A 27134-nucleotide genomic window follows, 5' to 3' on the forward strand; every position below is an offset into this window, starting at 1 on the left:
ATTTGATGCCATCTTCTGATCTCTGCAGGCACCAGGCATACATGTAACCCACAGGTATACATGCAGCAGAACACCCATACACAGAAGATAAATCTAAAAAAGCTTAAAAACACATATAGGATTTAAGCCCTAAAATCAAGATTAGGTATCTGCGACTTGCCTGTGTACAGGATGCGGCTGATCATCCCTGGCATCACCATGAAAAACAGGGGCAGTATCTTCAGGTACCCACACACTATGCAGGCAGCCTTTACGTGGGACATGTTCTTGCCACATAAGCAGCGCTGTACAATGACCTGCCACGGAAACGCAACGCAGTGAGTGAGACAAACAGAAACCGATGTCCAATCTCCCTTTCAGGGTTTAAAACCTCAATAAGAAATTTTGGCGCTGGTGGAAACCAAGGGGCTTTGGAGGAATACTATGATTTAAAGTACAGTTTAATTTGTATGTTATGTGGCTTCCTTCCTCAAGCAGTCTTACCCTTCTTACAACGTTCTGAATATGAGCAATGTATGTAGGACGCGGTACATGGAGGTCAATACATGTTACCTATAGTTATGTTTAAAAGCTCCCAGGAGATGTCTCAGGGGGTGAAAGCACAGGGGCCCACGTTGGGGTCCACGGAACCCACGCAAACCTGGCACCCTGGTATGTGTCTGTAGTCCCTGTGCTCTTATGGTCAGTGGGGAACAGAGATGGGAAAATCCTTGGGAACTTGCTGACCAGCTAGCCTGGCATATGAAGCAGTGACCAGGAGACCCAGACGGAATGTGAGGGAGGGACTGAAACCTGTGACAAGCACATGCCTATATTCATGAGACTGCATAGTGTCAAGGTCGCATTAGATAGTTCTAGTAGTAGTAATACAGACACATGTTGTGTTTTAGGCTGTGAATCTAATATCGCAGGCATCAGCAGAATCTTCCTACTATTATGAGGTAATTTTGACTCTGGCTAGTCACACCTGTATGTTTTTACATGAGATAAGAAGAAGCAGCAAAAGTCCCCCCCCACACAAGCACCCACACACTTAATCACTTACCTGGTCTGTGCACCAGTACCACATAGCTGTAATAATCATTCCAAATGCGGTTCCCGGCCATGGAATGTCTCCAGTGACAGCATCTCGGAAGATGTGGAAGGAGTCCGGCTGAGGAGTGTAGCACTTGGAGCTGATGGTCAGGTTGTCCCCCTGGATTACAGAGGGGATGGCGTTCATGTACTTCTCTGTGAAGCTCTCATAGCCTCCGACTTCGATAAATGCTGCAAAGGCATCAGAGAAATGAAATGTCTCCTGCACAGTGCACCAGCTACTGCTTATGATAATCCCCTGACGTGCAGCTCTTGCAAACCTCAGTGACCTCTCCTGATATCCATCCCAATCACAGCTTCCCACCCCTCCCCTGCGCTCAGTCGCCCCTCACAAACCTTCCTCTCCCTCAGGTCATCTACCCATCTATTTCTCTTCAGAGAAGAGCAGGCCTCCCAGGGCTATCACTCAATCGTGGCTTAACAAAATACAGTAAGTCTAGACACAAATGCTCATATCAGGACTGGACGAGGCAACTCAGTAAGAGGAAAAGAGTCCTATGGTTAGGCAGGAGAATCAGAGAACACTTCCTTTTAATAGATTATTATATAAAATAATACAACTGGTTAATAGTTATTAGAAATTATCTAATACTTAATCCTCTATTTAGTGGAAGGTCTAGATAAATCAAAAGGTTTTTATTTTAGTAAGTTTTGTTGTTTGAAATTGATTATTTTGGGGGTTTTGTTATGTTTTGTTTGTTTGCTTGTGGCTTCGAACTCAGAGATCTTTCTGCCTCTGTTTTCAGAGTACAGTGCTGGGATTGAGGGCCTGTGTCTCATTCGCAAAGCTGTTTTTTGAAATTGAAACATTATTTTCACTCTTCTCTATATTCCTCTCCAATCCCTCCCCTGTACCCATCTCCCCTCTCAAATTCATAGCTTTTAGGTCACAAACCAGGTCCCTAAATGGCATTGCTAACAATGTCCCAAGAGGAGAACCCAGGCCCAACCCAGTCTGGTTTTTACTGGATAAACATAAGAATTTATGCCAGGTAAACAGAAACCTAAACTGAGCATTCCTCAGAAAACTCCATAATTTGGGCTTCTGTTTGTCAGGAAAGTCATTGCTTCTTTTCTCTGCCCTAACGGTCAACTGATGGGCAAAATGTATCTGGTTTTGATTAACCAGAACAGTCCGCACCAGCTCAAGGACCAACATCCTGCTGACTGCCACAGAAAATTCATCTGTTTTTCTGGCAGAACCACCGCTCTCTATTCCCGTGAGATAACCTGGCAGGTTGTTCCCCAATAAACTGTTTTCTACCCATAGAGTGGTCTAGTTAGGGGTTCTGCTGCATTCAGCTTACAATGGCCCCTTCTACTTTAATATTTACTACCTTACTGATACAACTACGACAGAGATCAAAGGCTCTGATACTTTCAATCCAATGCACCAGTGTTCCACCAAGGTTATCAACCAAGGGGTTTCATCCATTCTGAGCACAAGGAAATGGAGGTTAAATATCACAGTTAACCAAAGCAATATTTTAGAGGAAACAAAACTCACTCATTTCCTCTTTTTGATAAAATAAAGCAAGAAAGAAGCTAGGCAAACATCCCCATGGTGGGAATTATATACATGAAAAGAAAATAGGACCCAGGAGAGTTTGAAGGAAGCAACAGTGAACAGACAGATGGAAACAAGGATCTAGGGATCTGTGGATGCAGTCTCAGCTTACCAAACACCATGAGGATGAAAGATCCAACCAGCATGATAATGGCCTGGAAGGTATCAGTGTAAATCACAGATGCCAAGCCACCTGTAATAATAAAGAAAGGAACCAGCATTTAATTTACATGCACTTATGTATTTGCCCTGAGAGCTGGCTTCTCCTCCAGTCCAGCTGTCTAAAGAAACATTAATATCCAAAGCTCCTGGCTGCCAGGAGTGAGTCCAGCTACCTGGGAGGTTGAAGACAAAAGGTTGTAAGCCTCAAGGTCCTCTGAGGTCCAGAGTCAGTCCAAGGACAGACTGGGCAGCTTAGACTTTGTAACCAGAAAACAAAGCAAGAAAATGAAGACTCCCGGCTGACTGGCAAGCTTGACTCTTAGTTTGAGATTGGGTCTTATTCTGTAGCCAAGGCTGACCTTGAATCTTTGTGTTGGCCATGCTGGTCTTAAACTCCTGGCAATCCTTCTGCCTCAGTAAACCTGTTCCCACAGCATTATCTCCCTGGTATGTTCTGCTCTATCTCTAGCCATAGTCTTTTTTATTCTGTTTTCTCTTCCCCTTTCCCATCTTCACCCCTCTCCTTTTCCCACCACTTCTGATCTCCTTTCTCCTTTCCCCTCCCTTCTTCTTCTTTCCCCTCCTTTCTTCTCCCCTCCCCTTCCCTTCTCCCTCTACCTTTGTCTCTTTCTTGTTAGGACCTTACTCCGTATCCCAGGTTAGCCTTGAACTCTCAATCTTCCTGTCTTAGCTTCCTTAGCTCTTAGGGATAATGGGACAGGAAACCATGCATGACTCTTGCATCTGTCTGATACAAAGTTTCTCTTACAGTGTAGCTTCACTGTTATGCTTAATTATAAATATTAAGTAGAAGAGAGGGCAGAATTTTATATTTTGGTTGTGAGCCCAGCCTTTAACGGCTGAGCCATCTCTCCAGCCCAGGGCAGAATTTTAGTATCACATTAGTTTTCCCTAATAATCCTCCAATTTCTCCTATTTACCTCTTCCTTGTGCAAAGCCAGCTAGCAAAACCATTTTTGCTCTAGTGTAGGAATATATCATTATTTCCTTAACTGAATACCTTATTGAGTGGCTATGCTTTCCTCAATAAGATACAGGCACAAAACCAAAAACGCACACATGGGTGGGATCACCAAAAGGTTGCACAATTCAACCAAGGATACCGAAGACTCACCCGTGATTGTGAAAACAGCCGTGATAGCCAAAAGGATGAAGATCGCCAGGTAAAGGTCCAACCCGAAAGCCAGCTTTATGAATATGGCTCCAGAAAATATATTGGACTAGAAAAGGAACAGTGAAGATGGAGAAGCGTGCATTTCAGGCCTCTGGCTTCTGTTTTCAACGTTCAATGCCCCATCCTCTTCCCGGTGAACTTCTATTCACCCCTGAAGATCCTACATAAATAATCTCGTAGGAAGAAAAGCAAACAGCAGTTTCTCTCCTCACTTGCTTCATTGCTCCATCAAGGCACTTAATAAAGAAGATGCCATGGCCTGAGGAGTCTCTGTACCATGGGCATTAGGGATAGTCTTTAGTTACCTATGGGAATCTCTGACTCTGATGGAGTAAAACATAAACTCCTTTTCAAAATGCGTGTAGTGTGTATGAGTGATGTGTGCATGCGTGTGTGTAGAAGGCAGAGGAGATGCCAGATATCCTGCTCCATCATTCCCCACCTTACTTCCTTGAGACAGGATCTTTCAGAGAACTACAGGTAGGCAGGTGGCACACAAGCCCACTGTCCTTGATTTCCCCTGCCTTGACCCCCACTCTGGAGCTGTAGGAGAGTTTGTGTACTGTGGAACAATCGTTTTGTACACCATGAACCTTTGTTGTTCTCACTGGTTTAATAAAGGAATAACTGACCCAATAGCTAGGTAGGAGAGGACACTGGGAAGAAAAAGGGTGTGGCCATGGGAGTCTCTAGGAGATGCAGAGGAAGCAGGAGATGAGCTATGCTATGCTGAAAAAAGATGCTGCCATATGGTAGATAATAAATATTGGTAAATTTAAGATGTAAGAGTTAGTTAGTAATAAACCTAGGCTAATGGCTGAGCATTTATAACTAATAATTAGTCTCTGTGTGGTTATTTGGGAGCTGACTTGCGGGATAGAACTGACCGATGGAACAGAGAAAGTCTACCTACACACATGACCATGTCTGTATTGCTGCTTCAGTGCTAGGCATTGAAACTCAGGTCCTTATGCTGGCACAGGAAGCATTGCTACTCATGGAGTGTTTGCTTTTATTTTATCTTTTTTTCTTCTTCTTATTTTAGATGCCTGTTTTATTCCAATGAGAGAGGAAATAAAGGGTGTGGGTGGGAAAGTGGAAGCATCAGAGAAGAGTTGGGGGAATGGAAACCATAACAAGAATACATTGTGTGAAAAAAAATCTATTTTCATTAAAAAAATAAAATTATGGGTGGGAAAATTAACTAACTAGTTAAAAAATAAAGTCATGAAAGGTCTTGAGAAAAAGGGAAAACAATGAAAAAGAAACATTTCTAATAAGGAGGGAATTTTAATAACAGGATTTTCTTTTGCTAAAAGAGAGCATTTTGGAACAGTTGCTAATATCTTGGTTCACTTCCCAGTTTTGTTGTTTTCCAGCAGAGCAGCAACAGTTCTGAGGTCCGAACTGAAGTACCTGGGGATGACAGACATCTACCCACTAACGAGCCTCAATGTTTACGCTGCTGGAGGTTGAAACCTGGGATCGACCTTTCCTCGGTCCTGCCAGAGGAGATTCCACAAACTCTTCCATCTTCAGTTCTTGTAATGATTTGTTTAATAAGTAGCCAGGATATAACTGGCTATCGATGTGTGTGCGTGTATAAACAGACATGTCTAAGGTTAATCATTCTTTATATCACTCAAGACGTAACCTTGCAGGCACACAAGGACGGCTGCTGTACTGTCAGCGGATTACAGATACACATGGAAGACACTCACCTGCGCGTCGATTCCTTGCACCCCACCCAGCTACCCCAGATTCCACTCCTTATTTACCACCCAGAGCCGTGCCCTCCAGAAGGCCACATCTCTCCAGGGTTCCTTTAACTGATGCCCTTCTGTTTCGGCACACACTCACGATCTTTGGAACCATAAAGCTGTGGATGTCTGAGGGGACTTCAGAGATTAGCAAGTCCTACCCACTTGTAGAACATGTGAAGACAAAGTCTCTGGCGCCAAGGTGTTCTTCTACTCCTTCTTACCTTCCCACCTCAGGGACTGTGTAAATGAAACGTCATTCCAGTTCAACCTGACAGGAGCTAGCACCTTTCCTGGTTGTGCGGGGCACACCTTCTGCTTATATATTCAAAAGTAGTCAAATATTAATGTGTAAGTCCTCATCTTCCTGGTCTTTGGCAACTCCCGTTGCTTGGGAATCTTTGCTAACATCAATCACAGCTCAATACAGGTAGCAATGCTCACAGGACTTTAGTAAAGTTCCGAGCATCTGGGCCCAGCAGCTGGTTCCCTTGTAACGAACGCAGTCCAACAGAAGAGCAGCAACAAAGGCCACTTTTCTGTCCTAAACACCAACACACGTGCCTGCTTTAACTGGGCATTGATACATAGGAATACATAAGCTACTCTTTCTTCGCACGCTGCTCAAAGTTCAAATGCCTCTTGTCTTCCATCAGGGATAAGTTCTAAGGCATAATCATTTTAGCCACTCATTTATGATACAAGTTTTACAAGGACAATCTTCGATAAGGCAAACTTAAGTAGGTTTAATAATACAAAGTACGTCCCTTCTTATTTGATAATTAAACTGAAAAAAAAAGTCAGAGCTGGCTCGGAGAAATTAAGGAAGTTACTGTGCAGGGCAAGTGGGCAAGGCACAAGCCAAGAGGGCTCTGTAGGAAGCAGCTGCTATTACTCACGTGACTGACATTTGCTCTGGCCACACCTGCATTTCGACACGTGGAGTGCTTTAGAGGGTGGACCTGTACTCTTGTAGTTCCCAGGACATGAAAGTCAGCTGCTTTAGGGATGTGGAAGTCCTGAGCATTTTCCCACCCAGGAAGTTTGAGTCAACTGGGAGTTTTATCCACAGCCTATACACACAAGTCTCCAATTTTAGTAGCTGGTCCCAACAGGCAAACTGTGGAATCTCCAATGCCAGGAGGCAGGGCACTCACTGGGATATTCAGAATCACCGAAATGAAGAGGGAGAGGACTGAGAGGTATATCTGGAGCCGCTGCCCACCGAACCGCTTCCTGAGGTATTCCGGCATGGTCATCACCTAAAGAGAGAGAAGACAACAGGAATTCACCTCGAGCCCAGTGCATTCGGATGATTTGACATTTGCTAAATGACTTCAGGCAGCTAAGCACTATGCATGGATCCTGGGGATACAGAGGCGAGAAAGACACGATTCCTCTGTATAGTGACAGTTCTGGAATGCTATCAAGCGCTGGAGGCAGAACAGCAATCTCCTGACTCTGATGTTTACTGTGCATTATGACACTTTCGGCAAATACAGAAGAGAATTAGCACAAAGGTATAAAGCACCTACAGCATTCCCAAATACCTGGACGACACTGAACAAACCATTTTTATTTTATTTACCAGTAAATCTGCAGTACAGCCAAAAGTAATATTTGTAAATTATAAACGGTAATATGATTATATAACACATTGATTATTGAGAATATTGTAAGCATGCATTTGAGCATGTATTTATATGATTTCCTTTATTGAAAATAAGATTTACATTAAGTCTGAGCTTAGAGAAAAATCTTAACTTTCTTTACTTTACTTACTTACTGAAGTAAGAGATTGCTCATGGAACACCTAGAATAAGCATACAGCTTTCTGTGTTTTTCAGAGTGATTGGACTCATTATTTAATCTTCTCTGATAAAAATACGTTAATAAACACACATACATTCCTTTTGTCAAAAAAAAGAGGGATTCTTAGCAGACCACCAATGGAGAGCAGCGCTGGAGACATGGTAAGCTACAGAAAAGAATAGACATACATCTTCTGGGGCATGCGCTCTTGAACCAAGGATAGCATCTTTCAACAGGGATATCAGGAATGAATACATTTGCCATCTTCTGCTGATGTGCAAAGGAGGGGCTTTTTACCCAGGGTGTCTGTCCACGGAGGCAATCCCCAAAGCTACACATGACTCTGAATCAATGTTTCCAAAGAGCAGGATGCTCATATTAGTTCTCAAACAGATCTCCTTCCTGATCAACCTGCACATATCTGCATGTCTGTCCTATAGACACACATACACACACACACAGCTACACTGTTACTTCATTATCATCCTATTCTATATCTCTCTTCCCACCCTTTAGTTCTTGCTGTCTATAGAGAGCTTGTGCATCCTGATCCCCAAAACTTCAAGACTTCAAATTGTTTGCACCACCTTTACCTCTGGTCTGCTAACAAACATGTCACAGGTATCCAAGAAGTGGCTTCCCTTCCTCTGTTTCCTTTCTTGGGCCTCACTTTGGATGAACTTTTAATTTATTAAACTTGTTGTATAGCCAAGCTCCTCATCTTTCTACTGGTGCTTCCTAAATTCTGGTATTACAGACATGCCCTGCCATTCATAGACAAGATTTCATGAACATTTGTGTTTGTATATATGAATATATGTATGTGTGTATGTGTGTGTATGCATGTGGAGCTCAGAGCACACTCATGGGTGTTGTCTCTAAGGTACCATCCACCTTGTCTTTTTGAGACAGCGTCTCTTAATGGCCTGGAACTTGGTGATTAGGCTAGGCTGCCTGTCTAGGAAGCCCTAGGGATGTGCTCATGTCTGCTTCCTCTGTGCTGGATTACAAGCACGTGCTATCATGGGCATTATTTTTACATAGGTGCTGCAGATCAAGCACTTCACTGGCTAAGCTCTTGTCCCAGCCCAAGATTGCATGAACTTTTGTTCAAGTCCATTGTCCATTCAGATCCCCAAGTTAAACTTCATAAATGGAAATCTGATTACAACCCTTAGAAATGGGAAAGTCCTGCACTTCCCATTTCTAAGAAGATATAGAACACTTCAAAGTTTTATTAAATTTATTTTTGTGTGTATGTGAATATATGTATATATACACACATAAGTACACATGCACATACACACACACATATATACCTAGGTGTACACGTGGAGGTCAGAGGAACACTTCCTTGAATTGGTTTTCTCCTCCTTGGGTCTGAAGCAAGTGCCTTTACCTACTGAGACATCTCTCTTACCCTAGGACACTCTTTTGTAAATGGCGTCATCACTTTAAAATTTAGCCATTACGGGGTTTTGATCCTACGTAATGTGCTGGCTTTGTGGGAGCCTAGCCAGTTTGGATGTTCACCTTCCTAGATATGGACGGAGGGGGGGAGGACCTAGGACTTACCACAGGGCAGGGAACCCTGACTGCTCTTTGGACTGGAGAGGGAGGGGGAAAGGAGTGGGGGGAGGGAGAGAAGGGTGGGAGGAGGGGGAGGGAAATGGGAGGCTGGGAGGAGGTGGAAACTTGTTTTTTTTCTCCTTTTCTCAATAAAATAAATAAATAAATAAATAAAATTTAGCCATTATACTAAGTATATATTAACTTCATAATTGTAATTTTATTTTATGTGTATACGTGTTTTCTTACATACATGTCTGTGTACAGTGCCTGAGAACATCAGAAAACAGTGTTGGAGTCACTGGGACTGTGCTGTGTGAACTCCTTTAGCCAATAGCCTTTAAGATACTGGCCCAGTTGGGTGTGGCCACATGTATTATGTATACAGATGCAGAACATGCACAGCCCTTGACTGCTGGATTTGGTTCCTGTTCCCCACACATGCAGAGAACTGCTGATCTGTGAGTCTATTCTAAATAAAGAGACTTTTATGATACCCCATTCTGAGCTAGTGCGGGATTACTTTATTATAATCAGCTGTAGGACTGGAGTTACAGATAGTTGTAAGCTACCCTGTGGGTACTGCTAATTGAGTCTGAAGCTTGTGCCCTTACCATTGAGGCAATCCTCAAGCCACTATACCATTGTACTTATATTAGCACGCTTTAATTGTATAAAGCAATGGGTATCACTGCGATAGTTTGGTGTGCACTCAAGCACACTTTGACCGTGTCCACTCTCTTTCTTTCTCTGGCCCCACCCCCTCTTGCCCTCATTCCTCATCGCAGGTAAGCACACACTGGGACTTTCACAGCTGAGCCCACCCCCTCTCTATGCCACCTGACACCTCTACTTCCCACCACTCTTCTCCCACATAACCCTCTAATTAGTCTTCATCTTAGCCGACCTCCAAATGTTCCCAGAAAGAAAGATTTTCAGCTTCCATATTCTTATTCTATCATCCAATTTTCCTACCTGAGAAGTCAGCCTTATCCCCCAATACTTAAGCCAGACCATAACTGAAACACTTCTCTTAGGTCATGCCCGTGACCCCAGCTTTGCTCCTGACTCGGACCTGGAATTTACCTCGCTGACCGTTAGACAGGGCCACCATTAACCTGGCAACAGACATTCTATACTGTGGACCCTATGGGCAAGCAATTTGATATATTTTCTGTATATTATCAGCAATTGGACCAATGAGGGCCAAACACCCAGGTTTAACGATTTAACATAAAGAACAAGTGTGTAAATAGAATCATCAGTTACTCACCCCTGCCTTGATGTAGATGGGCACAAAAAACCACCCCAGGAGCAGCAACAAGAGGAACGACTGTAAGAGACCAGGAGCAGCGTTAAGTTAAAGGAGCTTGGCTGTGGCCCTATGATGTTATGACTTCTGCCCCTGCACAAACAAACCTCTTCTCTTGGTTCCTGTCTAATATAGTATTGATATAATGTAATATCTACTATTTGGCAGAACAAGCAGAGGATGAAGAGTTTGAGTTCACCTGGACTAAGAAAAGGTTGTGTAAGCTTTGTCAAAGACAATGAGCTTACCTGGGAGAATTACACACGCGTGTCAAAGCACGGAGGAAAAGAACTTTGGAAAGGGAAGAACATCCGCAGGTCCCTTTAAGTCTTGCCAAATATAGCTGGTGCTACAGACGGGAATTAAAGTACAGTTTTATGATGTCTCTACACACAGCTCCACTGTTCTTGCCTTACCTAGTGAGGCAGGTCTAATAATGGGCAGTGTTACCATTGCCATATATAGGAAAGATGTAAGCTTCCTCAAGATGAAAGAAATGAGAGGTTGGAAGCTACAGAAACAGATATCTGCAATGTGATAGCAATAAGCATTGGGTTATGGGTTGCTTTCTTCATGCCTGTGGAGGCATCCTTCATTGTACGGTTCATGGCACCATCAGATCAATTCCCAGGCCACAAAGCATATAGAACAATTTCTGGATATGTTCCTGATATTTCGGAGGCAAAAATAGGCAAAAACAAAACAGCCTTCAGCGTTGGAAAGGCAGAGGCTTTTGTGAGTGACCCAAGGTCACTTCTTGAGTCCGGTTAGGGTGGTTTGTTTAAAATTGCACCGTAGTCCTACTTGGTCTATACAAAAACACTAGAAAGGATAAGATAGAAGCCTGTGGGAGCTTATTTGGAAAAAGTACCAGCTGTACTAGCCTCATATCAAAAGTTTAATCCCCAGAGACCACGGTGGAGCAAACAGCAGACTCCTGAAACGCGTGCTCTGACTTGTGCTGTGGAGAAGAGAGAAAGCACAGCTCCTTGAGCTGTGTGTGATGCTCTCACCACGTGCCTGGCTGTGTGCTGGAGTGATGTGTGGGCGCAGGGAAGCCAGGTTCTCTGCTCTTAAGAACTCAGGGTCTAGTTAAGGGAGGCAGAATGGTAACAAGTCAGCCATAAAGTCCTGTAGGTTTGGTATGGCATCTTTCAAAATGTTCATTCCTTACCACAGCACCACTGCCTCCTTGGGTCTCACTTGGGTTTCTGCTCATCCTTCTGGCACGAGCATCCGTAAACGCTCATGGTATCCGCCAACAACCTCTGTTGTCTATGATGGACCGCAGCTCCTGTGTGGTGTCTCTTCTAAACTTGTTTTGAGAATTGCCTATGCATACTTGTCGTCCAGTCAATTGCTATTCTCTCCCCAACTCCTCCTCCGCCCCTTACTCCCTCTCATGACCTATTTTCCTTCACTATTGGTGTGTGTGTGTGTGTGTGTGAGATCTACTCAGTTCATTTAGTGTGGCTGGAATGTATATGTGTTTAATGTTGACCCCTTGGCACTGTTTAACATACCATGGGGAAAAAGCCACAGGGAAGCATTTACACAGTGTGATCTCTCAATACGGCACATGCTCCTGTCTCTGTGCTTTCCGCTCCAGTCAGTGCACGCTTGTCTGTCCCACGTGATCATGAGCTGTGTCAAATAGGAGACATTGCTCTTTCTGCTATTTGTCTATTTATTTTGGGACAGGATCTCACTGTGTACTCTGCCCAGTATGTAACTCACTAGAGTAGATCAGATTGATCTCAAATTCACAGAAACCAGCCTGCCTCTGCCCCTTCCCCTGTCCTTACCCCTGCCCCTGCCTCTGTCATCCAGTGCTAGGATTAAATGCCAAATGCCTGACCTACTAATTTGCCTTTCAGTGTGTCTATGGTATGCACACTTATGTGCCCAGGGTTGCACGCTTACATGCAAAGGCCCACGGCTAATGTTTGAATTCCTCCTCAATTGTTCTTACATATTATTCTTTTTTTTTTACATCTTATTCAAACAAGCCAAAAGCTCACAGATATGGCTAGTCTCGCTAGACAAGTTGACAAATTCCTCGTCTCTACCACTGAGGCAGATGGGCTGCCGTGTCTGCTCAGTGTTCTCGTGGGACCTAGGGATCTTAACTTGGTCCCTTTGCTTGTGTGGCAGGTGTATTAACCTTAGAGACTCTGCCCAGCATGTTTTCTCTTACTTGTAATCTTTGATTCTGGCTCAGGAATGAATATACAGTGTGATGTCTCAGAAAAGAGACATAAGAGCTCAAACAGTCAAGGGACCAAGTGTAAGTGGGGCTTGAACTACACAAAAATGAAATCCCTGGTAGGAATAACTACTTATGAAATGTACGAGGCTTCAGAAGTGCTCAGAGACAAAGACTGGACTAGTTGAGGAGAAAATAAAAACCAGAATAAAAGTAGTTCATCCGATACAGACTTCCAGGAAAACCAGGGATACATACCTGGTTGAAAACAGCCAGACATAAATTTGACTTAAAAGAAAAATACATATATAATTTCTGTCACTTACATGTGATTCAAATGCTGTCACGGCGATTCCTGAAGCCGCACCTGTCCCAGCCAGCCCCACAAAGTGGCCACTGCCAATGTTGCTGGCAAACATGGAGGCACCCATCTGCAAGGAAAGCAATCAGACCAATGTTAGATTCAGAAAATCGAAATAAGATTCCTTGGAAACAGGTGACTGTTGAGATGTTTCAGTCACTACTTCTTGGAGGAAAAACAACATAGAACTGTGTACAGAAGGAATCTAGCTTGGTAGCAGTTATTCTGTGCCCATGAGCCAGGAACACTTTTCCCGCTGTGAGTGGTTACAAATGGTTTTTAAGGATCTGAAGAGTGAGTCATGCAAATCTGCAATTATGTGAAATTTAAAGTTCAGCGTCCGTCATACTGGTGCTGGAACACAGCCGTCAGCTTCCTATGCCACAGCACACCCATGGCAGGTGGTTTGGGGTCCGTCATACTGGTGCTGGGACACAGCCGTCAGCTTCGTATGCCACAGCACACCCATGGCAGGTGGTTTGGGGTCCAGCGACATTGCTGTGCAGTCGTCATAGACTCTGGCCTTCAAAGTACAAGATACTTACAGTTAGGCCATTTATAGAAAACGCCTGGCGAACCCTGCCTTATGGAAACATCAGAAAATCCTTCTATGTGTTCTGAGTGGAGCCTCAAAATTCCAGATCTCCAAATAGCAACTTGACTCTTGAGTCGGTAACAGACTCCCAAGTTGCATCCGAGGGAATTCTCTCTATCCTCCCAGCCATAGCACCCTGCTCCTTAGAGGCATTTTCCATAACACTGGTTTCTATCATTGAAGTTCAAAAATGAGGAGAGCGCTCGCTCGTCAACGGACAGACACTAGCAGGAGCCCTGGGAACAGAATTAGAAAGTGAGGTCCTGCAGGGCTGTCTTTGCCTCTATTATCCCTCTTCACAATCCCTCTTTGTAAGAAGGTGTTTGGGGTCATGGCAGGACGGAGCTGGTTTGCTACTCTAGGATTAGTTGTGAATCACAGGTTTCACAAAGAGCGCAGCCAGAAGGCAATGCCTGGTTGATTGTGCTCCCAAGGAAAACTTTTCCTACCCTACCCACCAGATTGTTTAGTAATTCTAGTTCCTTGTCTGGAGTTTAGACAAGGCAGAAGATCTCTTGAAGGGAACATTTTCTGAGCACTCACTGTGTGCTAACCCAGATCTGACACTCTCTCGGTTCACAGAGGAATATCCTGCCTCCACTGCAGTGAAAAATCTGGCTGAGTAAGTCAGATACCAAAATTCAGAAAACATATCTGGTGGGCAGCTGTCCAAGAACGTAACTGTAAACACCACCACAGTGGACACCGACTGCATCAGCAAGTGTGCAGCAGAGAACACTGTGTTCAAGGCAGGACTGCAGTGATCAGGAAATGAGCTGGCACTGCCGTGGACGACAGAGAGAAAATAATCTCCCAGAGAGGAGCAGATTAGCTCAGGACTGGGCGCAAAAAAGGAGTTCAGAGAGCTAATGGGAGCTAAGAAGGTTTTTCATGAGAACCAAGTAGAGACACATGGAATAGAACTGAGTGGTAGGTCTCCTAAGGCTAGCCCAAAACTGCTCTAATGGATTATATGAAATGCCAGGTTTCCAAAGGCTAGACCAAAGCTGCTCCCATGGATTATATGAAGTGGCAGGACTCCTAAGGCTAGACCAAAGCTGCTCTCCATGGATTATATGCTATGATCTCTCTGGGATCCCAAGTCATAGTCTTAAAGTGGAGGGTTTATTAAAGAAAACAAAGCATGTTGGCAGGGGTACCTGCCAACATCACAACTTGTCCTCAATGTCTATCTCCCGAAGCCTCTAACCAACCCACTTACTGGCCACCAGGTCATAGCTCGACCTGCCAGGAAGAAGCCGCCAACAGTGCTTCGGTTCGTCTTCAGCATTGCCTGAGCAGAAAGGAAACCATCGGAAGGTTAGAGGCAATAGGTGCCCCCCGAAAATCAAGGAGACCCCCAGTTCTCCACACAGCTCACTGACATTGATATATCACCATTCCCACAGGGAGACACGCTTTTCTAGACAGACTAACACAGCATCAGTTTTTGATGGACATAAAAGTCATGAAGACTCAGAGGGAGAACTTCAAGAAATTATATTCAAAAACCTGATATTTAGTTTAGCTTATGAAAAAAATATTACTTGTCTCTAAATCTGTCTTTGGAAGAAGATTTTGAGCCTCAGATTCAATACCGAAAAGAAAGAATGAACAGGATACAAATGGTCTAAACTTCTCACTCAGTAAGTGAGAAAATAAATAAAGAGAAAAGGGAAGTCATTAAAATGAGATGACAGAAACGGCATTTGTGTCTTTGATGCCCGGTGCTGGGCACGCCAAGCAGAGCAAGCACTCAGCCCTGGTTCTGCCAGAAGAGGCTCATTCAGGGCTAACATGATTTGTGCCACACACAAGCAAATTATTCAGACAGAGAGGCAACGATACTTGGAAAATCATTGTCCCAACTCATCATTCTACACATCTACCAAGGAGACATGTTTTCCCATGCAGTCTTAGTGTCCACCCAGAAATCCCATGTTCTCCCACTTACTCCTAGCATGAGATGTTTTCCCATGCAATGTTTGTGCCCTCCCAGAAACCTCACTGGACTTTCACATACCCATATTCCAACAGCTAGCACCACCACAAAATAGATGACAATGACAGAGATGTCAGCTGCATTGTTGATGTTCTGGGACAGAGAAGACAGGTCTGAGCTGTCAGTGCTGACACTGGAGCTTACGGTGGTGGCCATGGCTGTAGGCAGTGCTTGTCCCCATTGCAAGTACTGGCGCTTCTTTATATATACATATATAAGTAGTACGTTAATGATCAGCCTCGGGTAGGCGGGGAAAGATATCAGAGCCGGCTTCTGTCCACAGGAGACCTTTAAACCCCTCCTGTGTGGCCAGGCTTTCATCTTACAGTGACTAGTTCTGGCTTCAGTGGAATTTGGTAAAACAAGGAGAGAAGCCAGAAATAGTGAGAATTAGAGGAGGAAAATGATATGGCAAGTATTTAAGAAAGAAAAGAGTATTTAGGAAAACCGGCCAGCAAGAGGGAACACAATGGGAAGATAAAGGAAAATAAGGGACTAGAGACGTAAAGAGAACAGGACACAGTCAGGTGGGACACATGGTACAGGTTCCTTCTCAAACATGAAATTCCTGGATAAACTTGTCCCTTGAATTACCTAGAATGGGTGGTCTAAGTGGACGTCATAGGTCACATCACGACCCCAGCAGCAGGTGCAGAAAGGGCAAGTTGCTGCACCCTTGCCATGTACAGAAAGGTGTGGGCGGGGCTGGAGGGCGGGTGAGTCAGAGGCTCTGAGGAGTGAATGAACGGACAGCCACGTGCTGGTGATCCTCGTGGCTCAGGATCCTGGCTACTTTGAAGACACCTGCTTGACATTAGAAGCAAAGTCTCAGCATTCTTCTCCGTGGTTGTATATTTAAAATACGAGCCATAAAACTTACCTCTGTCAAATGTAGAAGCCGACAAAGATCTCTCCCCCGTCCTCTAGGCTGTCTCTTCAATCCCCTTCCTCCTGCTGCGCAGTTGCTCTTTCATTTCTTGAGTTCCCCTTTGCCTGTTATCGTCCTCTCTACCAGCTGAGCGGAGCCCTATGCAGAAAGTCTTTACCCAGGTCCCTGCCTTATAGTCTCTCTTCCGTTTTCCTCCAGCATTTCAGACTTTCATGTCTTAGGTTGAGGTCTTTGATCCATTTGGACTTGATTCTGTGCAGGGTAAGAGAGATATGGATCTAGTTTTATTCTTCTGCATGTGTAATTCAATTTCCCCAGCACTATTTAAAGAAATTAGTATTTTTTCTTACAATGTATTATGATCATATTCTTCCCCCCTTAGTTGTTCATTCATACATTTCTAGTCATCCAACTCTGTTTTCTCCCTCTCTGTCTCTCCATCTAAAAAAAAAAAAGTAAAAAAATCAGGAAAAACAAATAGAAAAACAAAACAACAAAACAGAGTCCATTTTGTTTTGAGTTGTGGCCGTGGAGCCTGTCCTGCCATGTGGTTGATATACCCAGTGGCACTCCATTGGAGAAACTCCTTTTCCTTCCCAGCAGGTACCAATTGCCAATGGCTTCAGAGTTAGGGACAGGACTTTATGTCTATTTCCCTTTTCAGTGCTGGGCTTTTGTCTGCTTTGTCCTGTCGTGAGCACTGTCATCTCTGTGGATCTGTTGTGGCCATTGTTACGGCATTCTTCTCCCTCATCCACACTTGTAATTCAAAGGTTTGGGTTTTTACAACAGTTTCCCACATTTCTTGTATGTTTATTTTGCACGTTTTTTTTTAAAGATTAATTTTTCATGTTCCCTCTCTATTGGTCTAGATCCTGTCTACTTTATCTTTGAGTCCTGATAGTTTATCTTTGGCTTGGTTCATTCTGCTTCTAGGTCTTTTTTTTGAGTTTTATAGTTCAGTTGTTGGGTTTCCAACTTCATCTTCATTTCAGTGCCAGTTCTACAGGGTTTCTGTCTCCTGACTGAATTTTGTTCTCGAGTGCTGGACTGTCTTCATCATCTGCATCAAGCCTAAGCTTCTGTTTTCCCTGGGCATCAACTGAGCACTGTTCTCCACAAGTTCTTTCTCCTTAGCTTCCTTTAGCTGTTTCTTTGTGTCTGCATCAGACTCCTTGAATCCTTTGATGGAGTTTGTGAATGTGCTTTTGAATTCTTTGTCTTGGGGTTCGTCTAGGTCATTCTCGCTGGCCAACACTTCTACAGGACTGGTGGGTTTTTAGGAGAAGATACGGGCTCAGTCCTTCACATTGTTGGTATTTTTGTGATGAGATCCGAGCCTGTGGACTTCTTTGGTTAGTTCCTGGTTTGATAAGGACACAGCAGGCTGGGGAAGAAGAAAGGCTGTGCAAGCTGGTCTCGCCTAGAGATTGGAAATGGCAAGGGTGAAATGAAGTAGGGGTGGACAGAGGAGACTGGCTGTATCTCCTGGTCTGACGCTATGGTTCGCGCTATGGCATGATTCATGAGTGGGGCAAGGGGCTGGAGATTGAAACACAAACCACACACACACACACACACACACAGAGAGAGAGAGAGAGAGAGAGAGAGAGAGAGAGAGAGAGAGAGAGAGAGAGAGAGAGAGAGAGAATCCTTGAAACAAGAATGCCAAGAATGCCAATTTTACTGTGTTTCAGGGCAGCTTATAAAGGGTTCTCCTTGATTAAATGGCCACACCCTAACTCTCGGGACTTTTCAGCTGCAAACCCACCAGGAACCACTCCCCTGCCATCAGCAACTCATGAGGCTCTCGTGCTCAGAGCAGCTGCAAGCATGGGAAAACATGTTTACTCCGGCAGGCAAGGGGTCACAGGAAATTCAGGATCTGAGGGTCTTCAGTCCCCATCAGTCGGGGGCACGGGATGTGGAATCCAGCCTAGATCTGGTGGTTAGGAAGAAGGTGTGGATGATGAGGTCAGAGAAAATCACTAAGTTAGACCTTGGGGGAGGAAGTGAGAGCTTTGACTGGACAAAGGGTTTGGATGCAGTGCGGAAGGGACCTGGAGTCGGTAGGGCAGGTCCTTGCAGCAGCCTAGAATACGGCTGCAGTGAAGGTGAGGAATGTCCAGCGTTTGCCATGACACCCACTGTGTGTGAGATCTGGGACAGATCCAGTGGGCTGGGGAGAAGTTGTGGATGGGGAGGTCAGGGAGAGTCACTGGGCTAAGAGCCTGGAGAAGGACGTGTGAGGTCTGGCTGGTGAAGAGCTGAGTGCAGTTCAAAGGGACCCGCGGATGACCCGTTCATGTGTTTTTAAAGAAAATTCCACTGATTTACCTTAATGAGCAAAATGATCCAGTTCCCGTTCCTTGCTGTCATCTATTAGGGAGTCTACTGAGGCGTTTTCTTTCTTTTGGCTGAATTTTTCATTTCTGGTATTGTTTCAACCTGATTCTTCTCCAGTACTTCAGTTTCTTTGTTGAATTCTGTTTTCATATCTGTCTTAAAGTTTCTATTGCTGTGAAGAGACACCATGACCACAGCAACTCTTATAAAGGAAAATATTTAATGGGGTGACTCGCTTACAGTTTCAGAGGTTTAGACCATTATCATCAGGGCAGGAAACAAGACAGCACGGTGCTAGAGCAGGAGCTGAGAGTTCTACATCTTGATCTGTAGGCAGCAGGAAGAGAACTGACCAGCTTCTGAGATCTTAAAGTTCACGCCCACAGTGACACACTTCTTCCAACAAGGCCACTCGGATGAGGCCAGAACTTCTAATAGTGCCTATCCCTATGTGCCAAGCATCCAAACACACGGATGTATGGGGGTCATACTCAAACCACCCCACCGCGTTTAGCCTACTGCTTTTGCTCTCTACTCCTGACTCTTCCAGATGCCTCTAGCTGTGCTCTGCCCCATCTCTCAAATACAAACCTTCCTCTCAACCATCCATGGAGTGGCCATGTTCTCCCTTTTTACAGGAGGAACTTGGACAAACCGACTATAGTGGTTTGAATAGGAATGCCCCATAGACTCATAGATTTGAATGTTTGGTCACTGAGGAATGGCATAATTTGAGAAGATTAGGAAGTGTGGTCTTGTTGATGGAAGTCTGTCATTGGGGGTGAGATTTCAAAAGCCCACGGTAGGCCTAGTCTGTCTGTCTGTCTGTCTCTCTCTCTCTCTCTCTCTTCCAATCTGGATATAAAACCCTCAGCTATTTCTCCAGCAGCGTTTGCGCCTGCGTGCTGCCATGCTGTCCTCAGGATGACAATGGACTGAACCTCTGAAACTGAAAGTAAACCCCCATTAAATACTTTTCTTTATAAGAGTTTCATGGCCATGGTGTCTCTTCACAGCAAGAGAACACTGACTAAGACACGGACCTGCTACGGTCAGGCTGAGTAGGGCAGCCAACCCAACAACGTCCACAGTCTGGGAAGGACCCTGACCGCGGGCAAGGCATGTGCCGTTGTCCCCCCGGAGGTTAGCGCCATCACACTCCAGGTGGAGTTGCTTGTGCCCCATTGACTTTTTCGGAGGAGACCTTAGGGGCACTTCTAGGGGCTGGAATTTCTGTCTACCATGGGCAGCTTCTTATTAAACATTTTAAATGCTACCTTCTTCAGATCTTCAAGAAGTTGGAGGGCCATCATCTGTTAAGTATATCTGATTTTAAAGAATGTTTACTTAGTTTTAGTTGCAACTATATACAAAAATATAAATAAATAAAGCTTGTCCTATCAAATAAATTATATCTGTAATTAGAAAGATTTATGAGCACATTAAAGAATTTGACCTACATGTCTAAATTATCTTTAACGACAGTTTACAAACGTTAGTAGCTTTTATAAGATTAAGATTTTACAGTTTTATCTTTGTTAATTTTGAGCCTTAAAAATTGATTAAAGGTTTAACTGAAGAACTTTTAACTTAAAAATAAAGCTTTAAGTCATAGTAAGGCCACGGAGAGATGGGAAACTTTACTTTCCTGGTGAACCTTTACAGAATGTCACAGTTTCTTGTATGATTCAGTTTATTCAAACAGCCAAGGTTTAACAAACTTAGCAAAGACAAAGAAGTGAGACAGGCATCTTCAAGTCAGGTATTGTTAACCTGTGTAGAGCTTAGGCATTTCTGTCAAGCATATCTTGTTTATCAACATATGCTGCTCCTTACCTAAGATTTTCTAGAAGCCTGATGTGGAACACAGCAAAACATAAGTGGTTAGACACACATCTCTAAGTCAGCTTTTGCTAATCTGAATAGACCTTTATAACCTGATGAATTTATACTCCTCTATTTATCAAACATACCTCATTAATCGAACATGTGTTGTTCCTTATCTAGGATTTTCCAGAAGCCTGGTGTTGAACACGGTTAGTAAAGACTTAAGTGCTTAGATAGACATCTCTAAGTCAGCTTTTGTTAATCTGAGGAATTTATCAGCCTTATTTTCTTTCTTTCTTTTTTTTTTTGTTTTTGTTTTTCGAGACAGGGTTTCTCTGTGGTTTTGGAGCCTGTCCTGGAACTAGCTCTTGTAGACCAGGCTGGTCTCGAACTCACAGAGATCCACCTGCCTCTGCCTCCCGAGTGCTGGGATTAAAGGTGTGCGCCACCACCGCCCAGCTATCAGGCTTATTTTCAATAATACCTTATTCAAACATATGCGGTTCCTTATTTAAATTTTTTACTATCAGGACAAAAACCCTCATACAAAAATCCATCCTGATCCAAAATATCTTGGGGATCCGCTGCTGTCTCCTTAGTCCAAAAAACGATGCAGGGATAAACAAAGGGCTCACTATAGCTGAGAAGTTTTATGAATGCCGCCTCGCTTGGTCTATAGCACTTGGCCATTCTATCAAGATGGTTTTGAAGCTACATGGCATTTACTCTCTTTTAACCATAGTAAAGATGGCTACCAGTCACATGGTCGCTTCCATCCTGATGGGGTCATCAGCCAAATTGGAGGCAAGTCACATGGTTGCTATTGAAAAACATATTTTCCTCCATAAGGCTGAGACACATACAAAGTATATATACTACAGCAGATCTGTTTTTCTAAACAAGAATTGAATTACATATAATATACTGCAGCAAACTAAGATTTCCTATGCATCGATATTTTAACTATCCATCTTTTATTGCAAGTTTTAAGCTAACATTTTGCAACAGGTTTTACAGATCTTTCACCAGAATTTAGTCAGTTCCTTTAATGTGACACCCCACTCTCAGTACAAACATTTCTGTGGCTGTGATGAAATCCTATAACCAAGAACACTTGTGAAAGGAAGAGCTTGCTTTTGCTTATGCTTGCAGAGGGATAAAGGTCCACATGGTGGCAAGCCTGGCAATAGGCAGTCTTGGCAGAAGGAACGTGAAGATAAGAAGCTGAGAGATAACCTATTTTACTGCTAAGGCTAAGAGAGAATGAGCTAGATCTAGGGCAAGGTTATGGACTCTCCAAGCCTGCTCCCAATGACACGCTTTTTCCTGCAAGGCACACCTTATAGACCTCCTCAAACAGAAAGATCAACTAGGGGCCAAATATTCAGATCCCTGCTTCTACACAGGTATTTCTCATCCGAGCCACCACAGATGTTGAACACTTTTAAAGATGGTTCGTAGTTCAAACATATCTCCGATATCCCCAACTCTTCAATTATCACCTGTCCATTCATTTTTTCCTACACAATTTGAGATATTTATTTTATTTATTTATTATTTTCTCCAATGAGTCTAGTTTGTGTTGCCCAGATAGCCTTGGGAGAGAGGCCTGTCCTGGTGTGTGGTCTACTTGCCAGCAGATGTAGCTTGCATATAAAGATTTTTCAACTCTAGTAATAAGTCATTAGGAGTCATTTTAATACTATGTTTGTTTAACAGAGTAAGAGAACTGGAGTCTTCTCTAGGGCCCAAGATGTATCAAGTCCCAGGTTATCAGTCACATTAAAGATGCCATTTATGAATTCCATCTTATGGAATAAGCCTTAGATTCAATCATAAAGTGATTGGTTACTTTAATAACATATAAGCCACTGTGGCATCAGTGGGAATATCTTGCCAGGTTCGTTGTAGCCTGCCGAGTTCACAGCTGGGTGAGACTGAGGATAGCATTTCTCCCCCAGCAGCATGCACACCACCTTCCAACTCCATGAACACTGGCCAAGATGGAGGAAGTTTCCAGGTGAGTAACAGTTTGATCACTTCTGTAACTCAAGGATATGGCATCTTCAGCAATAGAATATTACCATAAAGCTCTCATTCAAACTACCACAGATGCTGAACACTTTTAACTATGTTTCTTAGCCATTTTTATTTTAAACTTTTGAGAACAATTTGGATCTGTAACTCATTCTAAAGATTGGTTTGCTTATTTTCTCGACTCCCTGTTTTTTGAATTTTTTATATATTCTGGATATTAGTCCTATATCAGCTGTGCAGCATTCAAAGCTTCCCTTCCACTCTGTGGGTTTGCCTGTTCTTCTATTGAATGTTTTCTTTTCTACGCAGTTTTTTAGTTAGATGAAGTCCCATCTATCGATTGACCTGAGTTCCCAACTAGAGTCCTATTCAGAGAGTCCTTTCCTACAGCTGTAATTTGTAGTCTAATGCCTATATTTTCTTCTAGCAGTTTTAGCATTTCAGGTTTACAGTGGCATATTTGGTACCTTTGCAGTTGATCTTTGTGCAGGGTGATGGATCAGGTCTAATTTCATTTCTACGCATGGACATTGCTTTTCCCAGGACCGTTAGTCGAAGATGTCTTTTCTCCAAGGAGTGGTTTTCGTATTGCTGAGAAATGGTTCAGGTGTTTCTAGTTACGCACGTTGAAGACTGGTCTACATGCCTGTCTTTGGGCCAGTACCAGGCTGTTCTTATTGCTATATATCTGTGTAAGAAACCCTAAAACCTAGTGCAATCTCTCCAGAATTGCTCTTCTTGCTCAGGATTGCTTTGGCTCTCTGAGGGTCTCTTGTGATTCGGTATAAATTTTAGGATGTCTTCTTCTCTATTTCTCTGAAGAATGTAGTGGGTATTTTGTTTGGATTTGCATTGAATCTGCATCTTGGTTTTGCTATGATGGTCATTTCCACAAGTTTAATTCTATCAATCTGTGAATATGATGGGGGTGGAGCCTTCCTTAATCTCTTCAGCGATTAAAAGTTTTTATTGTAGAGGTTTTTCACCTCCTTGGTTAGGTTTATTCCTAAATATGCTATTTCTTTGAGGCTTTAATGAAAGTGAATGTTTCCGTTATCTCTTTCTTGGCATGTTTCTTATTTGTATCCAGAAATGCTACAGATTTTTGTGAGTTGACTTTGTTGAAAGTATTGCCCACTTCTGGGAGTTTTCTAGTGGAATTTTTGGGATGTCTTTTGTATCATCTGCAAATAGAAATGATTTGACTTCGTTTACTATTTATGTAGCCTCATCCTCCTTCTCTCTAGCTAGCGCTTCTAGCACTCTATTTTTAAAAAGGGGGGATTCTGGTTTTCATCAGATTGCTTCAAGTTTTTCTCCATTTAGGATGATGTGCTGTAGCTTTTATTAGTTTTAAAAACTTCTTTGGGGATTTCCACATCATGCACCCCAATTCAGTTCACCTCCCGCTCCCCCTATATCCTGCCATCCCTGTTGCTCCCCCCATGAAAGAGAACAAAACAAAGCAAGCAAACAAACAAAAGCAAGAGCAACAACCAAAAATGACTCTCTAATAAACCAAAGCAGAACAAAAACTACAGCATGAACACAAAAATCTCTGCTTCTCCTTCTTTCCTGACTCCCCACCACCTCTTCATCTATCCTGGTGGCATGGGAGGCTTCAGTGTGTCATACAGTGTACCTCTTTGGCCCACCAGTCCTTGCTCTGGTTCAAGGTCACCAGTCACTTCATGTGCTCCAGTGGGAACATTTGGAGTCCCGGCCTCCAGCTGCTCTTCCCTGCTAGAGATCTTTACTTTCCTTCTGATCGGAGTCACTGAAAGCTGTGTCAAAGTTGTTTACCAGCTCTGCTTCACGAGCACGTGTTGCCTTGACCTTGAGGATCAGAGGATAAGGTTTTCACCTGTTGGCCCACCTTGCTGTGTTGGGTCTATAAGCCTCCGTGGTGCTATTGAACAAGGGGCTTCTTACCAGTGACTAGAGGTCCGTGTCTCTGTCTCTGTGTGTGTGTGTGTCTTTGTGTGTTTCAGTCTCCAGCCCCTTGCCCAAAGCTCGCGAACTTAGAGCACGTAGAGCGCAGACAGGCGCTGTGCGCTGCACTCCAGCAAGACCTAGATGAGATAGATGCTAGGGTGGGTCAACCCAAGGCCCAGTTGTGGGCATGGGTGTTAGCCAGGCAGGTCAGATGGAGCCACTGGGGCCACCCACCGCAGGTGCTTTGGCGGAATCAGCTACCCTACATGCATGCCCTCAGGGTAGGTTCATGTCACCTGTGGTGAGGGGTGGGGTCCTCCCTCCTGAGTGCAGGGTCCAGCCCTCTGAAGTGGCACAAGAGGGGGAAGGCCAGGTTTGTCAGAGCAATGAAGGGCGGGACTGACTCAGTATAGCTCTCTGATTTTACCTTACATGATTTCTAAGGCCTCCTGAGATGACACTGGGCACAGACACCAACACGGACCCCAGCGGCCACTAGACCATGGACCTAAACATGGCCTTAGGCAACAGCGTAGGCCTGGGTGACAGCCTGGCTCTGGGTGGAAGGAGCAGCCACCCAGGTGGGGACAGTCTCAGCAGTTGTGTGATCACAGGACGCCACCAAGGCCTCAGGTTGTGGCTCCAACCCTGGGCCTCTATGTGATCATTAGTGACAATGCAGGACCTGGGCCTCAGGACAGACCCCAGTTACATTGGGACCATGAACCCCAACATGGTCCTTAGCAGCAATTGGGTCTGGACATCACCATTTTCCCCAGCGTGTATAGCTTTTATTATGTTGAGGTTTTGCTCCCTCTAGTCCTTGTCTCTCTAGAAGTGGTATCACGAAGTCATGTGGAATTGTGTCAAAAGCCTTTTTGCTAACTGAGATGATAATGAGAGAGTACACACCATGTTCATCTTTCTGGGTCTGAGTTACCTCGCTCAGGATTTTTTCCTAGTTCCATCCATTTGCATGCAAATTTCAAGATATCATTTTTTTAAACCACTGAGTAGTACTCCATTGTGTAAATCTACCACATTTTCTTTATCCATTTTTCAGTTGAGGGACATGTAGGTTGTTTCCAGGTTCTGGCTATTACAAATAAAGCTGCTATGAACATAGTCGAACAAATGTCCTTGTGGTATGATTGAATATCCTTTGGGTATATGCCCAAGAGTGGTATTGCTGAGTCCTGAGGTAGGTTAATTCCCAATTTTCTGAAAAACTTTAATTTCTTTCTTGATTTTTTTCCTTGACCCAGGGGTGGCTCAATTAAGCACTGTTCAATTTCCATGACTTTGTAGGCTTTCTGTGAGTAATGTTGTTGTTAAATTCTAACTTTAAACCATGATGATCAGATAAAATACAGGGGGTTACTCCAATGTTTTGGTATCTATTGAGGTTTGCTTTCTTACCAAATATGTGGCCAATTTTAGAGAAGGTTCGATGAAGTGCTGAGAAGAAGGTTTATTCTTTTGTGTTTGGGTGTAATGTTCTGTAGATGTCTGTTAATTCCACTTGAGTTAGGGCACCTGTTAGTTCTCTTATTTCTCTGTTAAGTTTCTGTCTGGTTGACCTGTTCATTGGGAAGAGTGGAGTGTTGAAGTCTCCTACAGTTAACATGGGGTTTGATGTGTGATTTAAGATTTAGTAATTTTCTTTTACATATGTGGGTGCTCTTTGGGGCAAAGATGTTCAGGATTGAGACTACATCTTGATGGATTGTTCCTGTGATGAGTATAAAGTGTCTTTCTCCAGCTCTTCTGATTGATTTTAGTTTGAAATCTATTTTGTTAGTTATTAGGATAGCTACACTCACTTGTTTCTTAGGTTCAGTTGATTGGAAAATCTTTTCCCATCCTTTTACTCTTAGATGATGTCTGTCTTTGAGGTTGAGGTGTGTTTCTTGTATTCAGCAGAAGGATGGATCCTACTTTTATATCCATTCTCTTTGCCTGTGTCTTCTTATAGGTGAATTGAGCCCATTGATAGTCAGAGATATTAATGACCAGTAATTGTTAGTTCCTGTTCTTTTTTTGTGGTAGTGTTTGTGTGTTTTCCTTCCTTGAGGTTTGATGGTGTGAGGTTATCTGTTGCCTGTGTTTTGTGGGTGCAGTTAGCTTCCTTGGGTTGGAGTTTTTCCTTCTAGTACATTCTATAGGGCTGGATTTGTGGATAGGTATTGTTTAAATCTGGTTTTATCATGGAATATGATGATTGAAAGTTTTGCGGGGTATAGTAATCTGGGCTTGCATCCATGGCCTTTTAGTATCTGCAGCACATCTGTCCAGGACCTACTGGCTTTCATGGTTTCCATTGAGAAATTGAGTGTAATTCTGGTAGGTCTACCTTTATATGCTACTTGACTTTTTTCCTTTGCAATTCTTAATATTCTCTATTTATTCTGTATGTTTTGCATTTTGATTATTATATGGCTAGCAAACTTTTCTCTTTTTGGTC

General features: G+C 43.5%; 1 protein-coding gene across 1 annotated transcript in view; it reads right to left on the bottom strand.

Annotated features, from left to right (window-relative positions):
• LOC142854402 (solute carrier family 5 member 4) overlaps nucleotides 1-15801 on the bottom strand; it is a 35512-nt gene extending 19711 nt beyond the window's left edge. The window contains exons 1-9 of the mRNA XM_075979916.1: nucleotides 15658-15801; nucleotides 14857-14928; nucleotides 13005-13109; nucleotides 10434-10493; nucleotides 6937-7041; nucleotides 3960-4065; nucleotides 2775-2855; nucleotides 1046-1266; nucleotides 161-296 (exon numbers count right to left, since the gene is read on the bottom strand). Coding sequence (XP_075836031.1) covers nucleotides 161-296; nucleotides 1046-1266; nucleotides 2775-2855; nucleotides 3960-4065; nucleotides 6937-7041; nucleotides 10434-10493; nucleotides 13005-13109; nucleotides 14857-14928; nucleotides 15658-15792 — 1021 coding nt within the window. The 5' untranslated portion in view covers nucleotides 15793-15801. The remainder of the gene's footprint in view (nucleotides 1-160; nucleotides 297-1045; nucleotides 1267-2774; nucleotides 2856-3959; nucleotides 4066-6936; nucleotides 7042-10433; nucleotides 10494-13004; nucleotides 13110-14856; nucleotides 14929-15657) is intronic.
• Between the last annotated feature and the right edge of the window lie 11333 nt (nucleotides 15802-27134).

This window comes from Microtus pennsylvanicus, chromosome 7, assembly GCF_037038515.1.
Source record: "Microtus pennsylvanicus isolate mMicPen1 chromosome 7, mMicPen1.hap1, whole genome shotgun sequence".
Taxonomy (NCBI): domain Eukaryota; kingdom Metazoa; phylum Chordata; class Mammalia; order Rodentia; family Cricetidae; genus Microtus; species Microtus pennsylvanicus.